General features: G+C 38.2%; 2 protein-coding genes across 5 annotated transcripts in view; both read left to right on the top strand.

Annotated features, from left to right (window-relative positions):
• CCNY (cyclin Y) overlaps window positions 1–4296 on the top strand; it is a 123185-nt gene extending 118889 nt beyond the window's left edge. For all 4 annotated transcript variants that reach the window (XM_027648389.1, XM_027648391.1, XM_027648392.1 and 1 more), the window contains one exon: window positions 1321–4296. In XM_027648389.1, the coding sequence (XP_027504190.1) occupies window positions 1321–1437 (117 nt within the window). In that variant the 3' untranslated portion in view covers window positions 1438–4296. The remainder of the gene's footprint in view (window positions 1–1320) is intronic.
• A 13985-nt stretch (window positions 4297–18281) lies between these two features.
• The window catches only part of GJD4 (gap junction protein delta 4), a 5671-nt gene continuing 3204 nt past the window's right edge, over window positions 18282–20748 (top strand). Inside the window, exon 1 of the mRNA XM_027648530.1 lies at window positions 18282–18467. Coding sequence (XP_027504331.1) covers window positions 18404–18467 — 64 coding nt within the window. The 5' untranslated portion in view covers window positions 18282–18403. The remainder of the gene's footprint in view (window positions 18468–20748) is intronic.

The following is a 20748-nucleotide window of genomic DNA, read 5'->3' on the forward strand; positions in this document are numbered from 1 at the left end:
GTTGGGTTTTTTTCTGTGTGTGGTTTTGGAGTTTTTGTTTGTTTGTTTAGTTTTGTTTTGTTTTTTAATTTAATGATGTTTTCTGGCTGGCTTGACCAAAGCATTAGGTGACCTTGCTCTCAGATGTGAATTGTGTGCTTCTGTCATACCTGCCTCTGGTTTTTGCAGGACTATTAAAATTAAAGGACTCTTCACCGCTACAACTCACTGTACTGTAGAAGTAAAAATCAAGAAAGAAAATGATGATCCATAGAGTCAGGCTGTTTAATTATTTGTAATGTCTTGTTTTATAATCAAACACTTGTACTGGTTTTGTTTGTACAGTACTTTTTATTAAACATCTTATCTTGAGATACCGCTTGAAACCATTCCTGAGTAAATAAAAATACTGCTTTAGTTCATCTTATTTTTTAATTTGACCTTGAGTGCTCCTTGCAGTGAGCTTTCTCTGCAGTTCTGCGTGTTTGATCACCAGAGATGACATCTCTACTGATGCCCAACCATAGGCTGTCCCAACCATATGAACTCTAATAGACAGGCTGTTTTAGGGCACAGTATATTTATGCATGTGAGGTCCGTCATAAATACTTGTTTTAGACTTCATTAAAAACAGTAGGAGAAACATAAAACATTAAATCCAGTATAGTATAAAAGGAGTCAGTGCTTGAGTAATGTTTGTTTCTTTCTTTAAAAGGCTTTAAAATTGCTGTGTAATTGTAATGCAAATTAAAGCATTCCGAATATGAGTTACATTTTCCTCTGGCACTATGTAGGATAGCCTGATCTCACAGAAATCACCACATGCTTCCGAAAGGCAAATAAATATTAGCTCTGGAAACAAAGCAGGGCAAGTGTTCTGCCAGAGCATTTCTCAGTAGAGAAAAAAAAAATCACTATGAAATTTTTTAGAAAATAAAAAAATTAAGAGCCATCCTCTTTATAAATTCTCCAGACGTGCTTACATATTCTACAATTGTTTTATTAAGTTTTTTGCAATTTTTCACCGATGAAGTGCTATATATCAGTTGCCTTGTAGCAGTGGATAAGCACTGTCAGCTCCCTCAGTGAGATTTGAGATGGTTAACCTGAAAAGAAAAGGCTTGGGATATGCTCTGAGTCCTTCAAAAGTGTGGGGCAATGCAAGCCGTTCTTTTAAGACTAATGAACTGAGAGTGAGGGTTTGGGGAGAAGCTCCTTCATGTGTTTTGCTTAATGAAGTGACTTCTTGTAATTCTACCTAAATGTAGGAATCTGCATTTAGCCTTACTTTACCTGTACAGCTGGGGGCAATGCAACTGAGGGTTTTTTCGTCTTTTACAGGCCATTTCTCGCTTGTGTGAAGATAAATACAAGGACTTCAGGAAAGCTGCAAAGAAACGGTCGGTCAGTGCTGACAATCTGACTGTGGTTAGATGGTCCCCTGCGATTATCTCCTAACAGAGGAGACTGGAATATTCCTACGGACGTACTGTTTCATCCATCCATTTTTTTCAGAGTGGGCTGGGGGCGGGGGGATAAAGAAAAAAGACTTTCGATTTTTTTATTTTTAAATCTGTCAAGCTGCCTTTACAGTGCCTCCCCATTGTGTAGCACACGAGTGAAAACCTACAGGAAGGAGAAGTGGAGAAATCGGTGTTCGGGAGAGATGATGAGCAACAATTTTTTTCTCACTTTCACTAACAGCTTTACACTTTTTATGAGGAAACAGCAAATCAGGTGCTTGAGAGAAGAAACAAAAAAATGAAGTAGAGGCAGAAAAATATTTAAGAACTGTGCCATTTTCTATTATACTGTACTCATGAAGGGAAATGGCAGCATGAAAATAAACCATGTAGTCAGATGACTGTGCACTAGAGGAGAAGAAGTTGGGAGATTTCCATCTTAAAGGTTTCTCTTAATATCTTTTTTGTTGTTGTTGTTGTTGGGTTTTTTTGCATTCCTCATCGCTGCTTCCCAGGATAAATTCTTCCCCTTGCACAGCAGGAAATACAAAGTCTGTATTTACAGTAGCACAAGCCCCTGGATAAATAGCATTGGGTTTTTTTCACTGCACTTTTCTCTGTAAGCTGTCTTATTAGCATTATTCTTCTTAATTATTATGCATATGTTACATTTCTTGTATGCCTTTTATTGTATTTCAAAAGAGAGAACTTGACCATAGTGCTGAACCAAAAGTGTGTACAGGGATCAGAAGATCTTAGTAATTTCATGATGTATTTTATTTATAGTATACTTGGGTGTGTGTGCCTTCCTGAGTTCTTGGAATCATTTATTTTTCCGTAATATAAAGATACAGTTGTTAAAGTCTTGAGATGATGATGATAAGACTTGGGCCAAATCTCAGAAATCTGCAACAGATCTTGTGATCCTTTTTGCAGATTTTCATAGCATTAGAAGTTTAGCAGAATTCATTCATTTTGAGGGAGATTTTTTTTTGTATGGCCTGACTAGTTCATTCCTTCACCTCCAGGTCCATTGTTGCAAGCAATATTCTCGATTTTTATATGTTTACTTTAAATCAAAGTGAGTCTGTTTGTATAAAATAAAAAATAATAAAAAAAATTGTTCCAATGAGAAGGCCTGTAGAAGAGCAGAATGGAAATCTTAACAAGGTATTTGTCACAAGGAGATTTGATTTGGAAGCTAAAATACAAACCCTCATGTTTTTCAGCGTAGGTGCTTATAGAATTTAAAGGTAACCGAACTGTGAACATAATTTCCAACTCTGATTATTAAGCTCTTACTGTTGTTACTATTTCCCTCTTTACTGTGGCTGTTGCCCCCTCGGCAATTGAAAGAACCTTTTGTAGAAAATAACTTGTCAGTAGAAGCATATTTGCTTCGTAATGCCCCAGGGTGATTTTCTTTTTTTCCCAATTTTTTTTGCACAGTTTAGAAAGATACAGTGGAAAGCTCTCAGTTCCCTGAAATCCTTTCCTTGTGACTATCACTGAAATGAATGGCAACAGACGTCCCTGATTTATGCACTACTGTTGTAACCCATAAAGGATTCCATGTTTGTTTTGTTAAGCCCTATGGGCTTGTAGCAAACCTGGGGGCCCAGAGATGCACATTTGACTCCCAGAGCGATGCTAATCAGGTGCCTCCAGCGCGGAAAGGCACCGACAGGTTTGAAATAGTAAAACCAAACAGTTTTCTGTTAACTTTCTAATGTGATTTATGTAGTTCGAGACATGAAGGTTTCATCCATAAATTCTCCTGCTGTCCTTTGGGCCTTTAAAATAATCTAATTCTCATCACTTCTTGTTGTGCCAATGCATCAGAACTGTGAGTATCCAAGTCCATTTTTCCCTTGAACATGGAATGTAAGGCAAGTGTTTATAACAAATTACAGCATTTGAAACCTCTTTGCAGATAGTATCAAAAGGAACATTTTCAGAGCATTTGAAATTCATCCTTTATAAGCATAAATTTAGGCTTTAAAATGTGTAAAATATTTTGATTTATCAACACTTTGCTAAACTATTTTCCATTTAACTTGATATCAGGAATATTGGTTTTATCCATTTCTGGGTGATAGAGATATGAACTTTGGATTATGTAAAGATATCAATGCATCTACTATAATTTTTGTGAAGTTTATTAAACTACTTTAAAGATTGTATAGTCTATTTATTGTATGTATGTACATACAGTCTGATACTTTAAAAAGTGGATTCCGTAAAACCTGGCTCAGTCTTGTTTAGACTATTGAATATCGTTTTAGCCTTGTGCACTGGACTCTACCTCTGTATAGGAGAATTTTCCATATTCTTAATTAGTACTGACTCTGTGATTAACTTGGTTATGTTTCTTGCACTAAGAATTAAAAAAAAAAATCTGCTGTAAGTGTGGATTTTTTCTTTAGTTTTGCCATATGAATCCTCTACATTTAGATGGATGTTTCTTTCCCTCATGGTTATAGAATAATTCTTTGCTTTTTCTTTGGTTTGTTCCAGGGTTGCCAAAAATACAGTACCTGTCATTAAATCTGAATGAGTGTCTTTTGTTTGCAAGGTATTCTATACCAGGTTATTAAAAAAGAATTATTATTTAGGATTATGTTGTGTTTAGTGTAGTTTTTTAAGCACTACTGTGTGAGAAATGCCATTGCAAAGTTAGAGAATCACCCTGGATGTGAGAAGGGAGGAGAACACTATAGCATTTTAATTAACAGCACAAATACATTGTGTTTTGCTGTAAATGTTTTCTGGATAAAGGTTTTCATTATTGCTTTGGTCACCGGCTCAGAAATGAAAAGGTGTGGGAGATATAATAAACCTGTCCCTTCAAGCATCATTGTCTTAATGAATTATTTTTATATGTTGAGCCAGTGGGCCACTTGTTTGGTCATTTATGCATTGGTAATTGGTTCAATATTGCATCTGTATGCAGCCCAGAGATGTTTCCCTAATTCCTCTTTCCATCTGGGGACTTGTTTATATGTGATTTGCTGTTTATATTTTATTGTTTGTCAGTGATATATATCATTCTGACAGACACTGTTCCCTGGGACTAGAGAGCACTGGAGTCATGGGATAAAATACAAGAATAAAACAGTCAGATCACCTATTTCCACCTTCCACAAACCCAATCAGTCTTTCAAATGATATGCATTTTCTTTTGCTAAAAACATACAAAATCCTGATAGCAAACTAATGGTATCCTTTTCAGTAATAGGTTTTGGTTTAGGTTTGGGTTTTTCTTTTGAGAGAGAGAGAGATCAGCATATATGGCTTAGTTACTGTTTACATTTATGGAGGCTGAACTAAGACTTTGTTTTTTAACACTTCTTTCTCCCCTTCCCAGCTTTCCTAATGACAGAAACCTTAACCATAATATATAGTTAAACCTTAAATATAATATATAATATAACTATAATCTATAAAGATTAGAAGTAGCAAAAACCTCATCAGAAAAGGGTGATGGCGTAATGGTGGCAGATGACAAAATGACATCTGGTAGTGTTGGCTATATATAAAAATAGCAGTATGTGGGAAGGGATAGAGGAACTGAAAGGGCAGAAAAAAACCCTCAGATCTTAACAGCTGAAGCAGCAAATTATTTACCGTCATCCTTGGTTGGTAATGAACATCGCGTTTTGCAATGACATGTTTAAACTCCTAATTGAAGTGCTGCACATCCACTGCAGACTCATATTGCTCTCTTCTCCTGCTAGGTCTTCACATGGAATTCACTCAACTTAGCTTTTAGCACTTTCCTCACTTCTGTTTCAAACGCATTTTTCTGTAATCAGAATTTTATTTTTTTTTTCACTTGAATTGACAGTTGTTGACAACATTTGCCTACTCTGCAGTGGAGTTGTCATTTAGTGTCTCTATAAGGTTCTGAGGAACCAACTCAAATATAAACACAAACATAGCTATGTGAGTGCAACCTAGATGCACATGGGAATGTATCTACACCCAAAGTGCAGTAAGTGTCTTTATGTCTTTCTGCTGAGGGTTTTTTTCTTTTTTTCTCTTCAACTGAACTCCACCTTGAAGAAACCACAGAACTGATGAGACTTTGATTTGCATAAACTAAAGGTAATGATTGAAAATACGTGGCAACCAGTATTTGGAGAAAGTGCTTTAAAAAGGGAAACAAAATTTAGAAGAAAAGCTGCTGATTGTAAGGAATCAATAGCAGACATAGATTAGATGCTGAAAAGGATTTTTTCATTGTGTGTGTGAACCTACTTTTCTGGATCATCTTACAAGAATCCACAAAAAGTAACTGATGAATTGCAGAACCACAGCTTGAAAATGACTGAATGCATTGAGGGCAGTGAGATACTAGAACAGGTTGCCCAGAGAAGTTGTGGATGCCCCATCCCTGGCAGTTTTCAAGACCAGGTTGGATGAAGCCCTGAGCAACCGGATCTAGTGGAAACTGTCCCTACCCTTGGTGGGGGAATTGGAACTAGATGATCTGTTAGGTCCCTTCCAACTCAAGCCTTTGTATGATTTGATGATTACAGCCAAGAAAGCCTTGCTTGAGTTTACTTCTGTTGCCTGGCCTGGATCATTGGGCTTTTCCCATTAAAGAAAGAGGCCAACAGGATGGCAGATTGAAGAAAGGCAGGTGACAGAGCAGTATGGGTAGACTGCATTTCTTTTGTTCCTTCTAGAATAGTTGGTCTGATGCAATTTATTGTGAAAAAAGAGAGTTGTTTTTTCATGCCCTTTATACTATATGTTTCAGCATTATCAGCAGAGACTTTTAACTGTTACAGCTGGAGATATTCTTTGGTGATGATATTCTAAGCAAGCTCCTTGGTGTGGTGATAGGTGACAGTATACCTGTGTTTCCTGTATGAATTGTCCAGAATCACTGTAAAGAGTCTATAAAGCTCACTCAAGGCTCTGGGCAGTATCTTTTGGGAAGATGTCAATGGTCCCTATAGATAGATGGTTTAGGAAGATGTCAATGGTCTCTATGAGATGGAGAGCAGCAAATAACAACAAAATGTCGGAAATTGTATATTGTGAAATACAATTTCACAATGTACTTACATAATTTACTTAATGTACTTACATAATTTAGTTTCAGACCTTTTTTCCTTGCATCTCTGGCACAGGCTGGGATGCTGTGGTAACTAATGCAGTAGAACTTTGAAGCTGGAAAATCTCTGGAACTAGCACTGCCACTCCTTTGAATTCACTGGCAGTGAAGTGAATCCTCAAAAAGCAGATGAAGACTTACTCATGAGGGCTTAACTAAACAGGCATTAGAGTAAGACATCACCTTCACCTAAGAATTCCACAGTATACTTAAATCTAGAGCTAATTCTTCCCTGCATGTTTTCTTGCTTCACTGCCTCTGGGTTTTCCTGCGCCTTTATTTTAGATGGTAATACAAATTATTCTCCATGGAAACAGTATCTTGGGAACTGGCAGCTGTGGTACACTTGCTGTCTTATATTGAAACAATACAGATCATCTTGTGGTCACATACTTTTTGTTCACGTATTTCAGGCAAGTGAAGCATTCTTCTGTAGAAAAAGGAAAGGCCAAAAAGATGGGAATTGATGTGCTAGAAGGGTTATGAAGCACAGCTAGGTGTGCATTGCTTTAAAATAATCCAGGAAATAAAGATGGAGAAATGTACCTGAAGTAGTGTGATGATGTTTAATTTCTTGGGTAAAGAGCTTAAGGAATTATTGTCTTCCTTCCATGGGACAGGATATGCAGATTGTTTTGCCATAGATCCTAGGAGGAGGAAGACTAGGCTGTACTGAGCAAAATGGCACAGAAGAACTTGTAAAATGCATACACCAGATAACATGATGGACATGCATGAACATCATGCATTAGAAGGCAGAACTACCTTGGTGTTGATACACCATCTAGCAGCATTTGGAAAGTATTGGTGGTCACCTTACTTACATAAAAAGATCCTGTTCCTTTTGTGGCTTCACAGGAAAAGGTCATCCTGTGTAGGCAAAAGCTTAGTACACTTTGTCAACTACTAGAATATGATCAGTAATATTTGGAGTAGACTTTACCAAAAAAAAAATAAAGACAAGGTAGAAGAGCTCCTGTTAAGAACAAAAGCTGCAGGGTGTAACATGATGCTGCTGTGGGGCTTCATCGCTATGAATGTTGAGTAAAGAGAGGGGTAAAGAGAGTCTCCTGTTTGTGACACTTTCCAATACCTGTCAGTGACACTTTTGAAGTCACAGGGTGGGACGGTGAGAAAAACTGTAGACAATACTTCCCCAAATAAAAACAACCCAAACCCAAGTCCACTGTAGTTAAGTAATTCTGCATTATCCATAGCATAGTTTTGAATAGAGAGGGAAAATTATCTTCCAACTTATTTATGTAGTTGCTTTGCACAGAAGTGAAAATGGTTTAAATGTCTCAATCACCACCAGCATTTGTACCATTAAATATTTAACTTGCTTATTACTGACAACAGGTTTGTATCTTACATTTTGCCGTAGGAGTGAGTCCACAGTTTGAATGTGTACTCTAGCAGTCTTTTATAGGGCACCTATTCTAAATCTGTCCTGTGAGAAACTAGAAGAATGATTCTTGTAACCTAGGAAAATAGTTGGGTGCATCTTGATACTTCTGAATACTGTCAGGTAAAGTGTTCACCCAGTTCTGCTTGGATTTAAGACTTTGGATCAATTATTCCTTCAGCTGAGGTATTTATTCAGAAATAAATATTACAAAACATAAAGGCACAGTACTGAATTCATGTAGAGAAATTACGGTCATGTCACCCTGACACTGAGCTTCAGTGAACAAAGGACTGGCCTGATTCTTCTGCTTCCCCATTTAATAATGAATCTCAGTGAAAACACTGTCAGTGTTTCTGACCTGTGAGAAATCTAGACCATGAAATCATTGCTTTTCTGTGGTGACCTGTCATTGCGGTACATCAGAAAGGCTTTTTTTGTTCTGCTCTGTTTCGCTGGCATGTGGCAGAACAAAGTTGTTCTGCCCCTTAAAGCATGCAGATAGCTAAACCACGTGTTAGCTGGATCTGTGTGCTTAGATGTCTGACACCCAGCTGCAATATTTTCATTTTAACTTTTATAAAGCAACTTTCTTCTAGAAAAGGAAACCAGGGCAAGAAGTCAGTTTTAAATTTTCTATGAAATACATAGATTGAAAATCAGCATCTTAATTTTTCCATTTCGGATTTTTTTTTGTAATTTCAGACTTGAGCTAAATTTTCCATGAAAATTCAGTATGGGACTATGTGCATGCGAGCATTTATTTTTGGTTTTAATTGTATTAGATAAGGAATTTCTGTGGCATTTCCTAATGGAAAAACCAATTATTTTAAATGTCATTTGAACCTGTTGTTTGTCCCCCTGAGGAATGCATTTATCTGGATTCTGTGAATTACTAAGAATAGGTAAATTCAATGATACAAGATTGCAGGTTTTGGCCCTGTCCTTCATCATGTTACATGAACAATGAACATTTTACAAATCACCAATATTTGTAAGAAATTTTACAAGTTTCCAATACTTTCAGTATAATCTCAGAGATTCAGAGGATTGAGGGCACAGGGAACAGAAGAAAACTGTGACTTTGATTTCTTCAGCAGACTCTAATCTGTCTCCCTCAGCTTTTTTCCTTCATAAAGCGTCCTTACAAAAAGTTTCAGCATCTGTTGCCAAATGTCCTGTGTTCCCCTGAATGCAGGATTGCTCAGGATTTGAACAGAAAACCCCAACCCTGTCAACACTTTATAAGACCTGAGGTACACTTGCAGGGAAGTTGGGCTGAAATGCAATATAACATGATAATGCAGGGGAGTGGGGGAAGAGGGCTGAGGCAACACTGAGACCGAGGAAGCAGTTGAGGAGGTCAAGGTTCCCATGGTGGCCACAACACAGGTTCCTTACCCTCGTCCTTGCAGCCTGAAGGCTGAGCCGCCACTCCTGGGCATTGAAATCATCAAATTCTGCAGATCCATGCTGGTTTGTGTTACCAGTTTATGTACACAACACAGTGAAGTGAAATTGGGTGTGTACGGTTGGGCAGCCCCAGTGCATCTCTGACCTAACACAGATTTGCAACTCTGCATCCACCTGATGCATTGGCCTCCCCATCTTGCCTGGCCTCCTCCTGTGCTGTACCTGTCACTGTGGGCTGTGCCAGGTCTCAGGACCTGCGTGCTGGCCAGAGCTCTTGGCATTTTTGTGCAGACCTAATTGAGTCTCCTCCCTGCTTCAGTAGCTGACTTTTGCATTAGCAGCAATGCTACTCTTAGTGTTAAATTGGTAATGTGGAATTTGGAGGCTACATCAGAAATTGCAAAATCTTGTCTTTTGCTTTTCAGAGCAGAGCAGGATTGGTAGCCAGTGGGTTTTCATAGAATCACAGAATCATAGAATGGTTTGGATTGGAAAGGAACTGTAAAGGTCATCTAGCTCCAACCTGCCATGTGCAGGGACACCTTCCACTAGTCCAGGTTGCTCAAGGCCCCATCCAGCCTGACCTGGTTTCTTTGATTAATCTGCAGATAATTCAACAGTGCATATAGTGGGCTTTGTGCATTAAATCAGTGACCAGAGAAGATGGAAGTCTCATCATTTACAACTGTGTAACAACCACCTGCCCCAAGAGCAGAGGCAGAGATGAACCAAAACACAGAGCTCACCTGAGGCACTGTTAGGTACTCAGGGTTATTTCTTCAATGTTAGAGGAGTTGAAACCTTTAAACCTGAGGGATGAATCATATAATTGCTGAACATAGGAAGGAAGGGTAAGGGGGCACCTTACTTGAACCGAAAATTGCCATTGCCTACTTCCGAGCATTGCAAACTGGGACAGGAATTTCTGCAGATCAGAAATAGGGATCTAGGGGATTCTGCCACAAACCACTGAAGGGAGGGTGAATCAATATATGAGTAGCTGTAACAATAAAGTCAAACCCTTTATCTTCCTGACTAAGTGTGGAGAAACCACAGTATTGCTATGGGGGAATGCAGATTAAACATGTCCTGAAAAACTCATGCTGATTTTCAAAGATGTAAGGTGCTATAACATTTCAAAATCTATATTTTTGCATATAAATTGATTTTATTATTGAAGAGAAGTTCAATCATTGTAGTATAAATAAACATGACATAACTTCATTTGTCTTGTACATAAGAGAATACAGTTATATTCAGGAATCCAGGTGTATCACATACCATGATTCTATTTGGGATTTATAGGATTGATTCCCCAGAAATGAAAACATCATTGGCAAATTGTGTGGGTTAATGTACTTAAACAATTGTTTTTTCAGGTGTTTCATAAGAGTTTTAGGGTGTCTTAAATGTTTTTTTCCCAGGGGGAATTGAAGGGGAATGAAGGTAGCAAAAAAAAAAGAAAGCAGCAAAATGTAACAAATAAGGAAAAAAATAGAGAAACTGAAATAGTACCAGCAGTTAGGAGGCACAATGTAGGTCACAGGGAATATACCCATAAATATCTGTGGCCAGTTAAAAGAATTAGTACAGTTTTTAATAGTGTCAGGAACATGGTAGCAATTTTGTAGATTCAATTGAAATGGCAAAGTATCTGTCATAATGCAGAGGAGGCAGAAAGACTGAGCTAATGGTCCTGTTTTGTCTTTGTGTGCTGCGTTCTTGCCTTGCCATAGTAATGAAATTTCATTTCTGTTATTGGTACTGAAAGAATTTTCAGTGGAAGCTATTTCATATCTTGGAGTGGGCTCACTTTACCCAGGTGATCTGAAAGATTTTGCTGAGGCAAAACCTGATTGGCTGGAGATGTTTCTCAAGTCTTGGGGGGAACTACCTGTGGAACAAAGCTTAAGAAGAGCAAGTTTAGAAATGTGAGGTAGTTTAGTCTTTGTGCCAGCAGCACAGGCAACAGAAAGACTACAGTGCTGTATGAGTGGTGAGTAAGTAAATGGAGCATAATCAGTAATCCCTCCTGTTTCATGGAAAACAGACTTAAACTGTTTAAAAACAAACAGGATCTAAATTGGTGTTCTTGTACATTTATGCAGTGGTTCACCTTCCTACCAGATTCTCCCTATGCTCTCTGCCCTTTGACTCCAGTATGACATTTGCCAATGTCTGTATTTATCACATGAGATTTCCCTGCCTCTGGAAGCTGCTCCAGAGTAGCAAGGAGTGCTGGTGGGTTCCCAGCTGCAGCCTGCCTTGGGGATGGGTCCTGTGGGGAACTCCACTCTTGTCTGTTTTCTTTTGCTCTCTAAACCATCAGAATAAATCCTTCAGGATCCATATTTTGAGATTATGGTAAAAATTTTCAAATGCATGGATGAGAGTCATGTATTGAAGTCCTATTCATTTTATTAAGGACTGAGCTATGAAGCTGAAGTTTATGTTGCTCTTCTCTTTAAAATGAAAAATCCTGGTTGGTAGAATACATAGAGTATGAATACTATTGCAATTTAACAAAGGTTTGGGAGGGGGGGTGCAAAATTCAAATCCTGAAATAAAAGTTTGGGCGTTTTTTTCCTTATGTTGTGAAGGTTTGCCTATGTGAACTTTGTTTAAAGGACTTTTTACAGAGTGAAATTAAACTTTAATAAACAGACTATTAACAGGTCATGATTTAAGGTCAAAACAAACCTCATAAAATCAAGATGAGGTATAAAAACTGAATTATGTATTGTCCTATAAATGATATCCTATAACCAGATGCACATACATAAGTTGTACATCATGATATTGATGCAAAAATATTTTTTTTTCCTCTAGTAAGTTGGGAGTAGCAACTATGAGGAATAATAGATTTTCCCTTCGTTGTTTATTAAACACAGCTGAAGATCACAGTTTCTCATTATGAAACAGTATGATAAAAGTACACATTCTTTTTAGACAGAAATACTCTTCTGGATGAGGACTTTATTGTGCACAAGATGCAGCTTTTTTATTTATTTAAAACCATATTTTCAATATGGAAGTGAGATTTAAAAGAATATACCTTTTGACTCCTGAATTTGACTTGAAAATGACATTTCTTCACATGAGAGAAGAAATCCACAGTTGGTACTGCCTACAGTGGTTCCTGAAGTTTAAACTGTATGTGAAATAAAGTGGGAAAAAAATACCATTTCTCTTTTCAGCTCCCTTCTTTCATTTCTATGTTAGTTTAGCCTTTTCCCCATGGTGCCCAGGACTTGGTTTAATGACCATTTAGTTACAATGTATCTGTCCATGGTGAAAGCAGAAGCAGTGCCTGTGTTCAGTAACAATAGACAACAGTATGGGGTTTGTTTCTTAAAATGATCAGCCATGAAATACAAGAAGGTGTAAAGAACTCTTATTTTAATTCCACAGTAGCTGCCTGTATGTTAAATCTAAGATGACAGATTTATTTGCTGAAATCCAGAACCAACACAGTAACCCCTTTTGTTGTCTATGTTGCGAACAGGGATCTATTTGCTCTCCACAGCCTTAGCAATATTCATACTTAGAAGCAATAGCACATAAGTATTAAATTTAAAGCATGGTGAGCCAAAGATATAATTGCCATCCTCTGTTTATTATGAAATTTGTTTCCCAATTACTTAAGGCATTTTTCTTGTTTAAACAATTTCCATGATCTCAGCACACTGAGATCCATACCTCTACATTGCTATGTGTGGACCTGATTGAGGAAAGAACTCAATGAAGAAGAGCCAGATGCTGGACACTAATTCAACATGAAATCACCAGCATTGTCATAAAATATATGATCCTTAAACTTTCCAAACCTTCAGATTTGCATTTGCACTGTGAAAAAAGGTAGGTGTAAAACTCAGTGTCAAATGTTAAGTGCAAAATTTAAAAAATAGCTGGAACCTCTGTTATGCAAGATTTTTTTCAGTTACAGCAGAGCGAATTTCAGTAATAATGTAATGTATTCATGTAGCTACCTATTTCAGTGGGAGTTAAGCAGATATTAATAATATGCTTTTGAAAATCCCATGGACTCACTTTGTACTTTTACTACTTAGTAAATTAAATACTTTTGAAGAAATTGGCCCTGAGCTCCTGAATGAGAAAATATTTCCCATTACTAAATTGTCCTTTGGAGCAGTCTTGAAATGTTCAAAATTCTTGGCTGAATGGCTTTGATGTTGCTGAATCAAAATCTGAAGAATGTCTGCTTTTTCCATTTGTTGTCATCTTAGAAGCAGGTTCCCTTTAGAAACCTTTATGAACCTTCAAATATTTATAGTAAGGGGCTCTGGTGGAGACAAAGTAAGAGAATGGTCTAAATCCTTAAGAGCATGCAGTAAAACATAGTCTTTTTTTAGATTAACTAAATTAGTAGAGGAAGATGAGACATCACGACACATGTGAGGCACTGCAAGTACAAGGCTTATGTATCTGAGATGACTGAGCTACTGTGGAAGTCACAAGATTGAGTCCAATCAATATGAGCAGTTAAAAATGAGCTGAACTTCACTGTTCTGGAGGTCTTTCTGGACTGTTTCAGACACAGGCCTATAACCCATAGGCATTTATATATATTTGAGCATGTGTGTTTGTAGCTCCTTCCTGGGAGTGGAAGGCAGACAGAAAGGGAAGGGGAAGAGGAATGGGAGTTCATTGAAAGTTTCCTTTCCTTGCCCTGAGCTGTGCCACCTCTGGGGACTGAGGGGTTAGAAGTGGAGCAGTGGAGGGAGTAGGAGCACGTTCTTTAAGGTCTCCACTGAAGAGATCGTGATGAAAAACAATCACCTCTCCCCTACCTCAGTGTGTGTAGGCTCTAGTTATAATTTTCTTACTTTCTCCATCTCTGTGTAGCCACGATGGCTGTTTTGGAGAGATGATGCTTTCAAACGTACTCCTGCAGGGATATCGAGGGGCAGCTGGACAGAGGTCCCAGGGAATGCAAGTGTGCAGTCCTCCATGTGCCTGTGTAAAGCACTGTCTTTCCATGCTGTACTGGCTCCTTCACTATTTGTGTGCTCTGAAGATTGACAGGTGTATGTACTATGTGTGTCTTAAAAAGAGCATTTATTCTGGACAGCTTTTCCTACTGCTTCTCTATCCTTCATGTCTAACTTGTTTCTTTCTCTCCCCCTTCTACTGTATTTCTCTTAATTTTAAAAATAAGGCCATCAAGATAAGTTGCCTTTTACTGTTTACTGTCCCTTGCAAATAGTTTCTCCCCCCCCAACGAATTTACAGATCACCTTCAGAAGACCTAGTTTTACTGAAAGATTTGTCACTAATACATCATTTACTAGTACATCACTAATTTTCCTAGTTAGAAAAATTCTAAATAGATTTTAAAATTAGACTCTAAAATATTAGATATGCATCTATGTTTTTTATTTCTTAAATAATGATCTGCTAAAGAACCTGGACTAAAATGTCAGATCCCTTTCTGTATAAGGGAAGCTGCTATGCAGGCCCGTTTTGCCTCAACATTAATTAAACTGGAAGAGGGAGGTTGCTTCATTGTCAGTTGCTTTGTAGGGTGCAGTCTCCCTTAGTAACTCCCACTTGTGTCATTATTGTAGGTATTGACTGGATAAGACAGATGTGGTTGGGATTTGCTATGCCAGAGGACTACCTCTAGTTTCTGGGGTTTTTTTGATGTGTGATATAGATTGTGGAATCCTTCAGGTGACTGATTTGATCCTGGATTGGGAAGCCCTGAAGAGGCTTCAAGCTGACTGTACCTTACCTCTGGATATCATTCTGAGCCAAAGTCTAGTTGAAGTGTCTGCTGGGCTTTGTGCCAAGTAAACCAGGTCTAAGCTTAGGGGTGTGACAGAGGTCCACACTGCAGTGAGGTGCAGTTCCAGCAGTTCAGAATGTTTCAGTGGGTCATTCACAATGATAGAATCACACCTGTGAAATTTTTGCAGGATCAAGCCTTAGATCTGTGGTAAGGGGTCAGAAATGTGGGCAGCAGTTGTGAATTTTAAAATAGATTTAATTGCATCTTCTTATGTTTCATTGTTGGTCTCTGAAATCTTTCCAGTGGCTTTTAGGGCTCCTCCTAAATTCAGATGTGATAAGATACTGCTGGGTTTCAAAGTTTAACTTTACCCAAAACCATTTCAGTGTTTTCTACCTACCTCTCTTGTTTAATTAGAATCCAGTGGAAGTTCACACATTTGACAACTTTAAAGCCTGGGAAGAGTTGTCTGTGAGATTCTAGTATTGGAGCATGGGTGGAGGGATGGGGCTGTGCAACATGTGCCTGTGCTCTGATGTGGAAGATGTTGCCAAACCAACTGGTGGCACTGTGGAGCTGGAGTCCCTCTGCTATTTCATCCATGTCTGTAATATTGCTTTCCCTATTTCCTTACAGTCTTTACAGACAAATGGACTACAGGGAACAGCTACAGATAAATAGTAAACAAGGGGAATTGTATGGTGAATATCTTCAGATGGGAACTGAAAGATAGTGCTGAGCCAAGGGATGAAGAAACTAAAGCCTGTTGTTTTGTGGAGACCAAACATTTTATAACAACCACATCTGCCTGGAGCCCCAAGTTGGGACTGATGACAGGGACTTGGGTCGAGGACACACCATAGAAAGGAGAAACTTTGGATTCAAGTAAGATATGAGCTATCTAGAAAAGCTAAAAGAAAAAGGCTAAAGTTGTCTGGAAAAGCTAAAATAGAATTCAGGCTTTCTGACCTAAGCTAGGGCTGCACTGTGAGTCTGGTTCTTGCTTTCTTTTAGAAGAAAATGGACCATCCTACCTCAGGACATCCATGCCATGGGATATCAGATGTTTTTTGACTGGTATAGTTCCACAGGCAATGGTTTGGAGGCTTAAATTCCTAACTGTTATCCCTGTTACACAAATGGTAGAGGTCTCACAGCAACAACGAGCAAGGATATTTTAACTGGCAATATTGTCAGAGACAATTTATAGTCTATTGTGTGGATGCAGCTGCTGAGCATTCATATCCTGCCACCATCTTGGCATTCCTGACTTTATTTTTGACAAAGGATGTTTAACCAGAAATACCTTCGTATCTCAGGATAATTTATGTCTTGTCCATTTGCGTCTTTTCTCTTTCCCTTCCTACAACTTTCCCTTCTTCCCATACTCCTCACACACACATATCTCAGGAGGGAACACAAAAAAAAAGGAAAAAATAAGAAAAAGGGTGAGTTGGGGGTGTGTGAGGGGAAGTGAAGCTAAAGCTGTCATCAAACACCATAAATAAAACTTGGTAACAGAAGAAATGGTTGGTTGGCAAATATTTTGCATAAATCAATTCTGAAAACAAGAAAACTCTTTTTTTTTTTTTTTTTTTTACTACTGCAATTAAAAATCTCTTTATACAGATAATGGATAAAGTGTTTTTAAGGGCCTTTCACACCCCACTTTTAGGGTTTCCTTGGAATGGGGCTTACTACAGAAAGGATCCTCAGTGTGTTCTGCAAAGGCTTTGCAAGGTCTGTGAGCAGAGAGCTGGGGAGAAGGTCTTTGTACAGATATATTTTACTTCATTAAACTATTAGTTTTACCTTTTATCCAGGTAAGATGTGATCAGTTATAAAGCTTAGCCTAGTCACAGAGCCCATAAATCATGCAGTATCACCATACACCTTGCTCTGAGCCAACTCACCTTGCCTGTGCCTGAGCTATCGGCACCCTACAGGTGTCAGCATGTCATGACATCACTTTTCTCCCTTGCTGTATCACACACAGACTCCTTCTTCAGCTGTTTTTCTAGTGACTGATACTATTTCCTGACTAAGTGTCCACATTATGTTTGCCCATATCACAGCACAGATTAAAAAGGACAGAGTAACATCCCATAGCTAGTGGAACAATCCCATAGCTAGTGGAAGATGGTGGTAGATAACTTTCCTCAAGGGAATTTGGTGCAGTGGGGTGAGTAAAGAAAAGCTGAGTCTTATTTCACCCCTGCTTTTTCCCTGGTGTACAGCACAGTCACACAATGTCAAGGACATGCTGTGGAGTTGCACCTTGCACTCAAAGACTGCTGACTCCGCAGGCATCCTGCTCCAAGAGGGAAGCTCACTCTATCACTGCTGAGGGGCTACTGGGGTTTCAGAATGCTGGTCAGGTAGCCCTAGGATTTTTTGAGTGATGTCCAGAGTACCAAGCAGTTTCAGCAGAAAGAACTGCAGTAAGCAACTTGAGGCATCTTGAAAACCAGCCACACTCTTGGGTTTATTTTTTTAAAGCTTCCCCTGTATTATGTCATGCCAGCAGGGAGGCTCAGCCTGCTGCCTAGCTCAGCACACAGAGGAAAATTTGGTGTGGATGTGATTGACAGGGCCATGGTGTTCTGTCAGGAAAGCTGTGATTTAGAAACAAAACGGTTTTGGGAAATTGCAATGGGATAGCTTCCAGTGAACTGAAATTGCCTTTCAAACACAGGGATGCTCACCCTTTTCTGCCCCCTTTCCTTCCATTATTCATCTGCAATTCTTGTGGGGAGACAGAGAGGTCTCCGTTATTTCCTGGTCTATGCTATTTTTTCCTCTCTCCCTGTCTTTCACCACTGAAATATCTCAGCAATGCCAGGAGGCTGGTATGCCCCGGGAGGGTAAGAATAGTCTACAATGGCAGAGATCACTCCTGTTGTTGTTTGTCTACTTGCAGTTGTCTGGACAGAGGATCCACACAAGAGGTAGGAGCAATTGGGTCTGACAAGCTAGAGCTTTTGCAAGACAAACTGTTAAAGCCTTAAGAAGATTTATTCCAACATTCAAATCTAACAGTCCTGTTCAAATCATCAAAATAATCCTTCATCAATACATTGTTGTGGCTGGGTTTCTGATTTCCATCTTTGATCCTTAACAAAAATTCCTTCCTTTTTTTTTTTTTTTTTTCTTCCTCCTTCCTCTTTTCCTCCCCCTCTTTCTTCCCTGTCTAGTTCTAGCCTCTTTTGGAAATGACAAAATTGTTAGGACATCAGGAGCTGGGAGTGTTTTGAGCCTGTTCGAACATGGAGCGGTGGGACTCGCTGGGATTTTTGATTGTCACACTCAACTATAATGTGACTGTTGTAGGTAAGTACTTTAAAAGAGATATCTTCTTTCTTTTGCTGCTTCATATCCTGAAGCCACCCAAGTGTCCTACTGATAATCAACTTTAATTTCTAGCTATGGTTCTTTGATTCTTAGAGTAAGTTGTTATCTTGATACGTGATATAAGAGGTTAATGTATTTCTTTTCTTGTTAAACAGATTACTGCTCCCTCTCTGATAGATATTTCCTGAACTTTATGCAAAATATTCTGGCATCTTGTTGATACCAGAGCTTCCAGTCATTTGGAAGTAGGGATCATGGTGAAAACAGACAGAAGTAACACCTTATACCACATAAAGTGAATGGTAAAATATATGCAATAACTTTAGTGATGGATTAAAATAATTGAAAGAAGGAAAAAAACCTCCTCTCTTCTACAGGGAGAGGTTTATGGTTTACTACTGTTGTGTTTAATTACCAACACTTTTTATTCTTTATAAACAAATAAAGATCATAGGCATTTTAAAAAAAAGGCAAAACAAAGCAAAATACAGTTGCTTTTTTTCCTCAGCTAATAGTTGACTGTTTATTTTTTTTAACCCTTCTTATATAAGTAGGGTGCTGTTCCTCTTTAATGGGCTACTTTGAGCAAAGTGTGTGCCAGAGAAAAACTTTCAAGGGCCTTTCAAAGACCCTCAGGCTCCAGCTGTGGCCAGTAGTTGTAGTTTGTGTTGTGCATTGCAGGGAACATCCAACTAAGTCCCCGCAGGGGCAGCGGAGGGGCTTGTTCTTGTATGTTTAATCAAGATTGAGTCTTTAGGGAAGGTGATACGTGGAGGGGTTATCTCTCAAATGTATGTCATACTAAACTGCTTCCTAAGGAGCCATTGATTTTTCTTAAGCAGCACTCCCTCTTGTACATGTTCTAATTAAAAATTGATAGTGAAATAGCATGTAGTATTTTTAGCTTAATTAACTAATGTACTTCAAACACTTTGAGGTCCTCGTAGGGAAAAATTGCTACCTAAGGATGAAACATGGCTTCGTGATTCTGGAGAGCTGGTGTTTTCTATTGACCCACACTATGTCGAAAAGTGAGTAACAGCACATCCTGCCAGCAAAACGCAGGAAGCTGGAAACACAGCAAAACCACCACTAAGGTTCATGTAATTAAAGATAAAATGGAAAGGCCTCAATTTATTTATGGTTAGATAATATATTATTTTGCCAAGCGCGTCAGGTTTCTCTGATGATCCCTCATAAACCTTATATATCCTTAACCTTTTTCCAGTTGGTTTTCCATTACAGTCTTACTGTTCTAGACCATAATTAGTCTACTGGCCACAAATGGTTTTTGTGGGGCACTCGAACTACATGTTCAGTACAATAATAGGTATCACACAATTTTGTGGATATATCTGAATATTTAAAATTTACACCAACTATTGGGAAATAGCTGCATGGGAAATACAAAAGAAAATTCTTCAAGACAATACGTATAAATAATTCTATATTTTATAGGTAAAAGGCTTTGTGATCTGGATTTTTAAAAAGTCTTTATTGTGTGTATTTGGTGCTATTTCACAGATTGCCTTCAAAACCTTGTGTACATGTGAGATGTGCATTCACTATTAATGACCTGAGTTTTTCCAGTGCATTTCTCAGCCATTAATTCCATATAATATGCTTCTCCTTAGTCACTGAATTTGCTGTTTGTCTGCCTGTGTTACAAATGTTTTCTTAACCATTCTTTAAAGCACAGACTTAATCTTATCACTCTTTTATTTTTTTCCTCTTTTTTTTCCTAAGTGGATTTTTTTTCCTTTTTCAAAAGTATGTAGGTAACTAGTGACAGGACTCCAAAGGAAATTTAAACTTAACTTCTGATGTTGAATTTTTGTATGTATTTGTACAGAATGTATTTTTAGGCTTTGACAATATAACGGTATGTATTTAAGCCTTCCTATCCTGCCTAGGAAAAGAATTTAGGTTTTCATTGAATCATAGAATGGTTTGGGCTGGAAAGGACCTTAAAGATCATCTAGTTCCAACCCCCCTTCAATGGATTTTTGGGTTCTGCTTTTCTTTCTCCTTTTCTTTTCTTTTCTTTTCTTTTCTTTTCTTTTCTTTTCTTTTCTTTTCTTTTCTTTTCTTTTCTTTTCTTTTCTTTTCTTTTCTTTTCTTTTCTTTTCTTTTCTTTTCTTTTCTTTTCTTTTCTTTTCTCTTCTTTTCTCTTCTCTTCTCTTCTCTTCTCTTCTCTTCTCTTCTCTTCTCTTCTCTTCTCTTCTCTTCTCTTCTCTTCTCTTCTCTTCTCTTCTCTTCT

This window comes from Corapipo altera, unplaced genomic scaffold (assembly GCF_003945725.1).
Source record: "Corapipo altera isolate COAL_440 unplaced genomic scaffold, ASM394572v1 47, whole genome shotgun sequence".
Taxonomy (NCBI): domain Eukaryota; kingdom Metazoa; phylum Chordata; class Aves; order Passeriformes; family Pipridae; genus Corapipo; species Corapipo altera.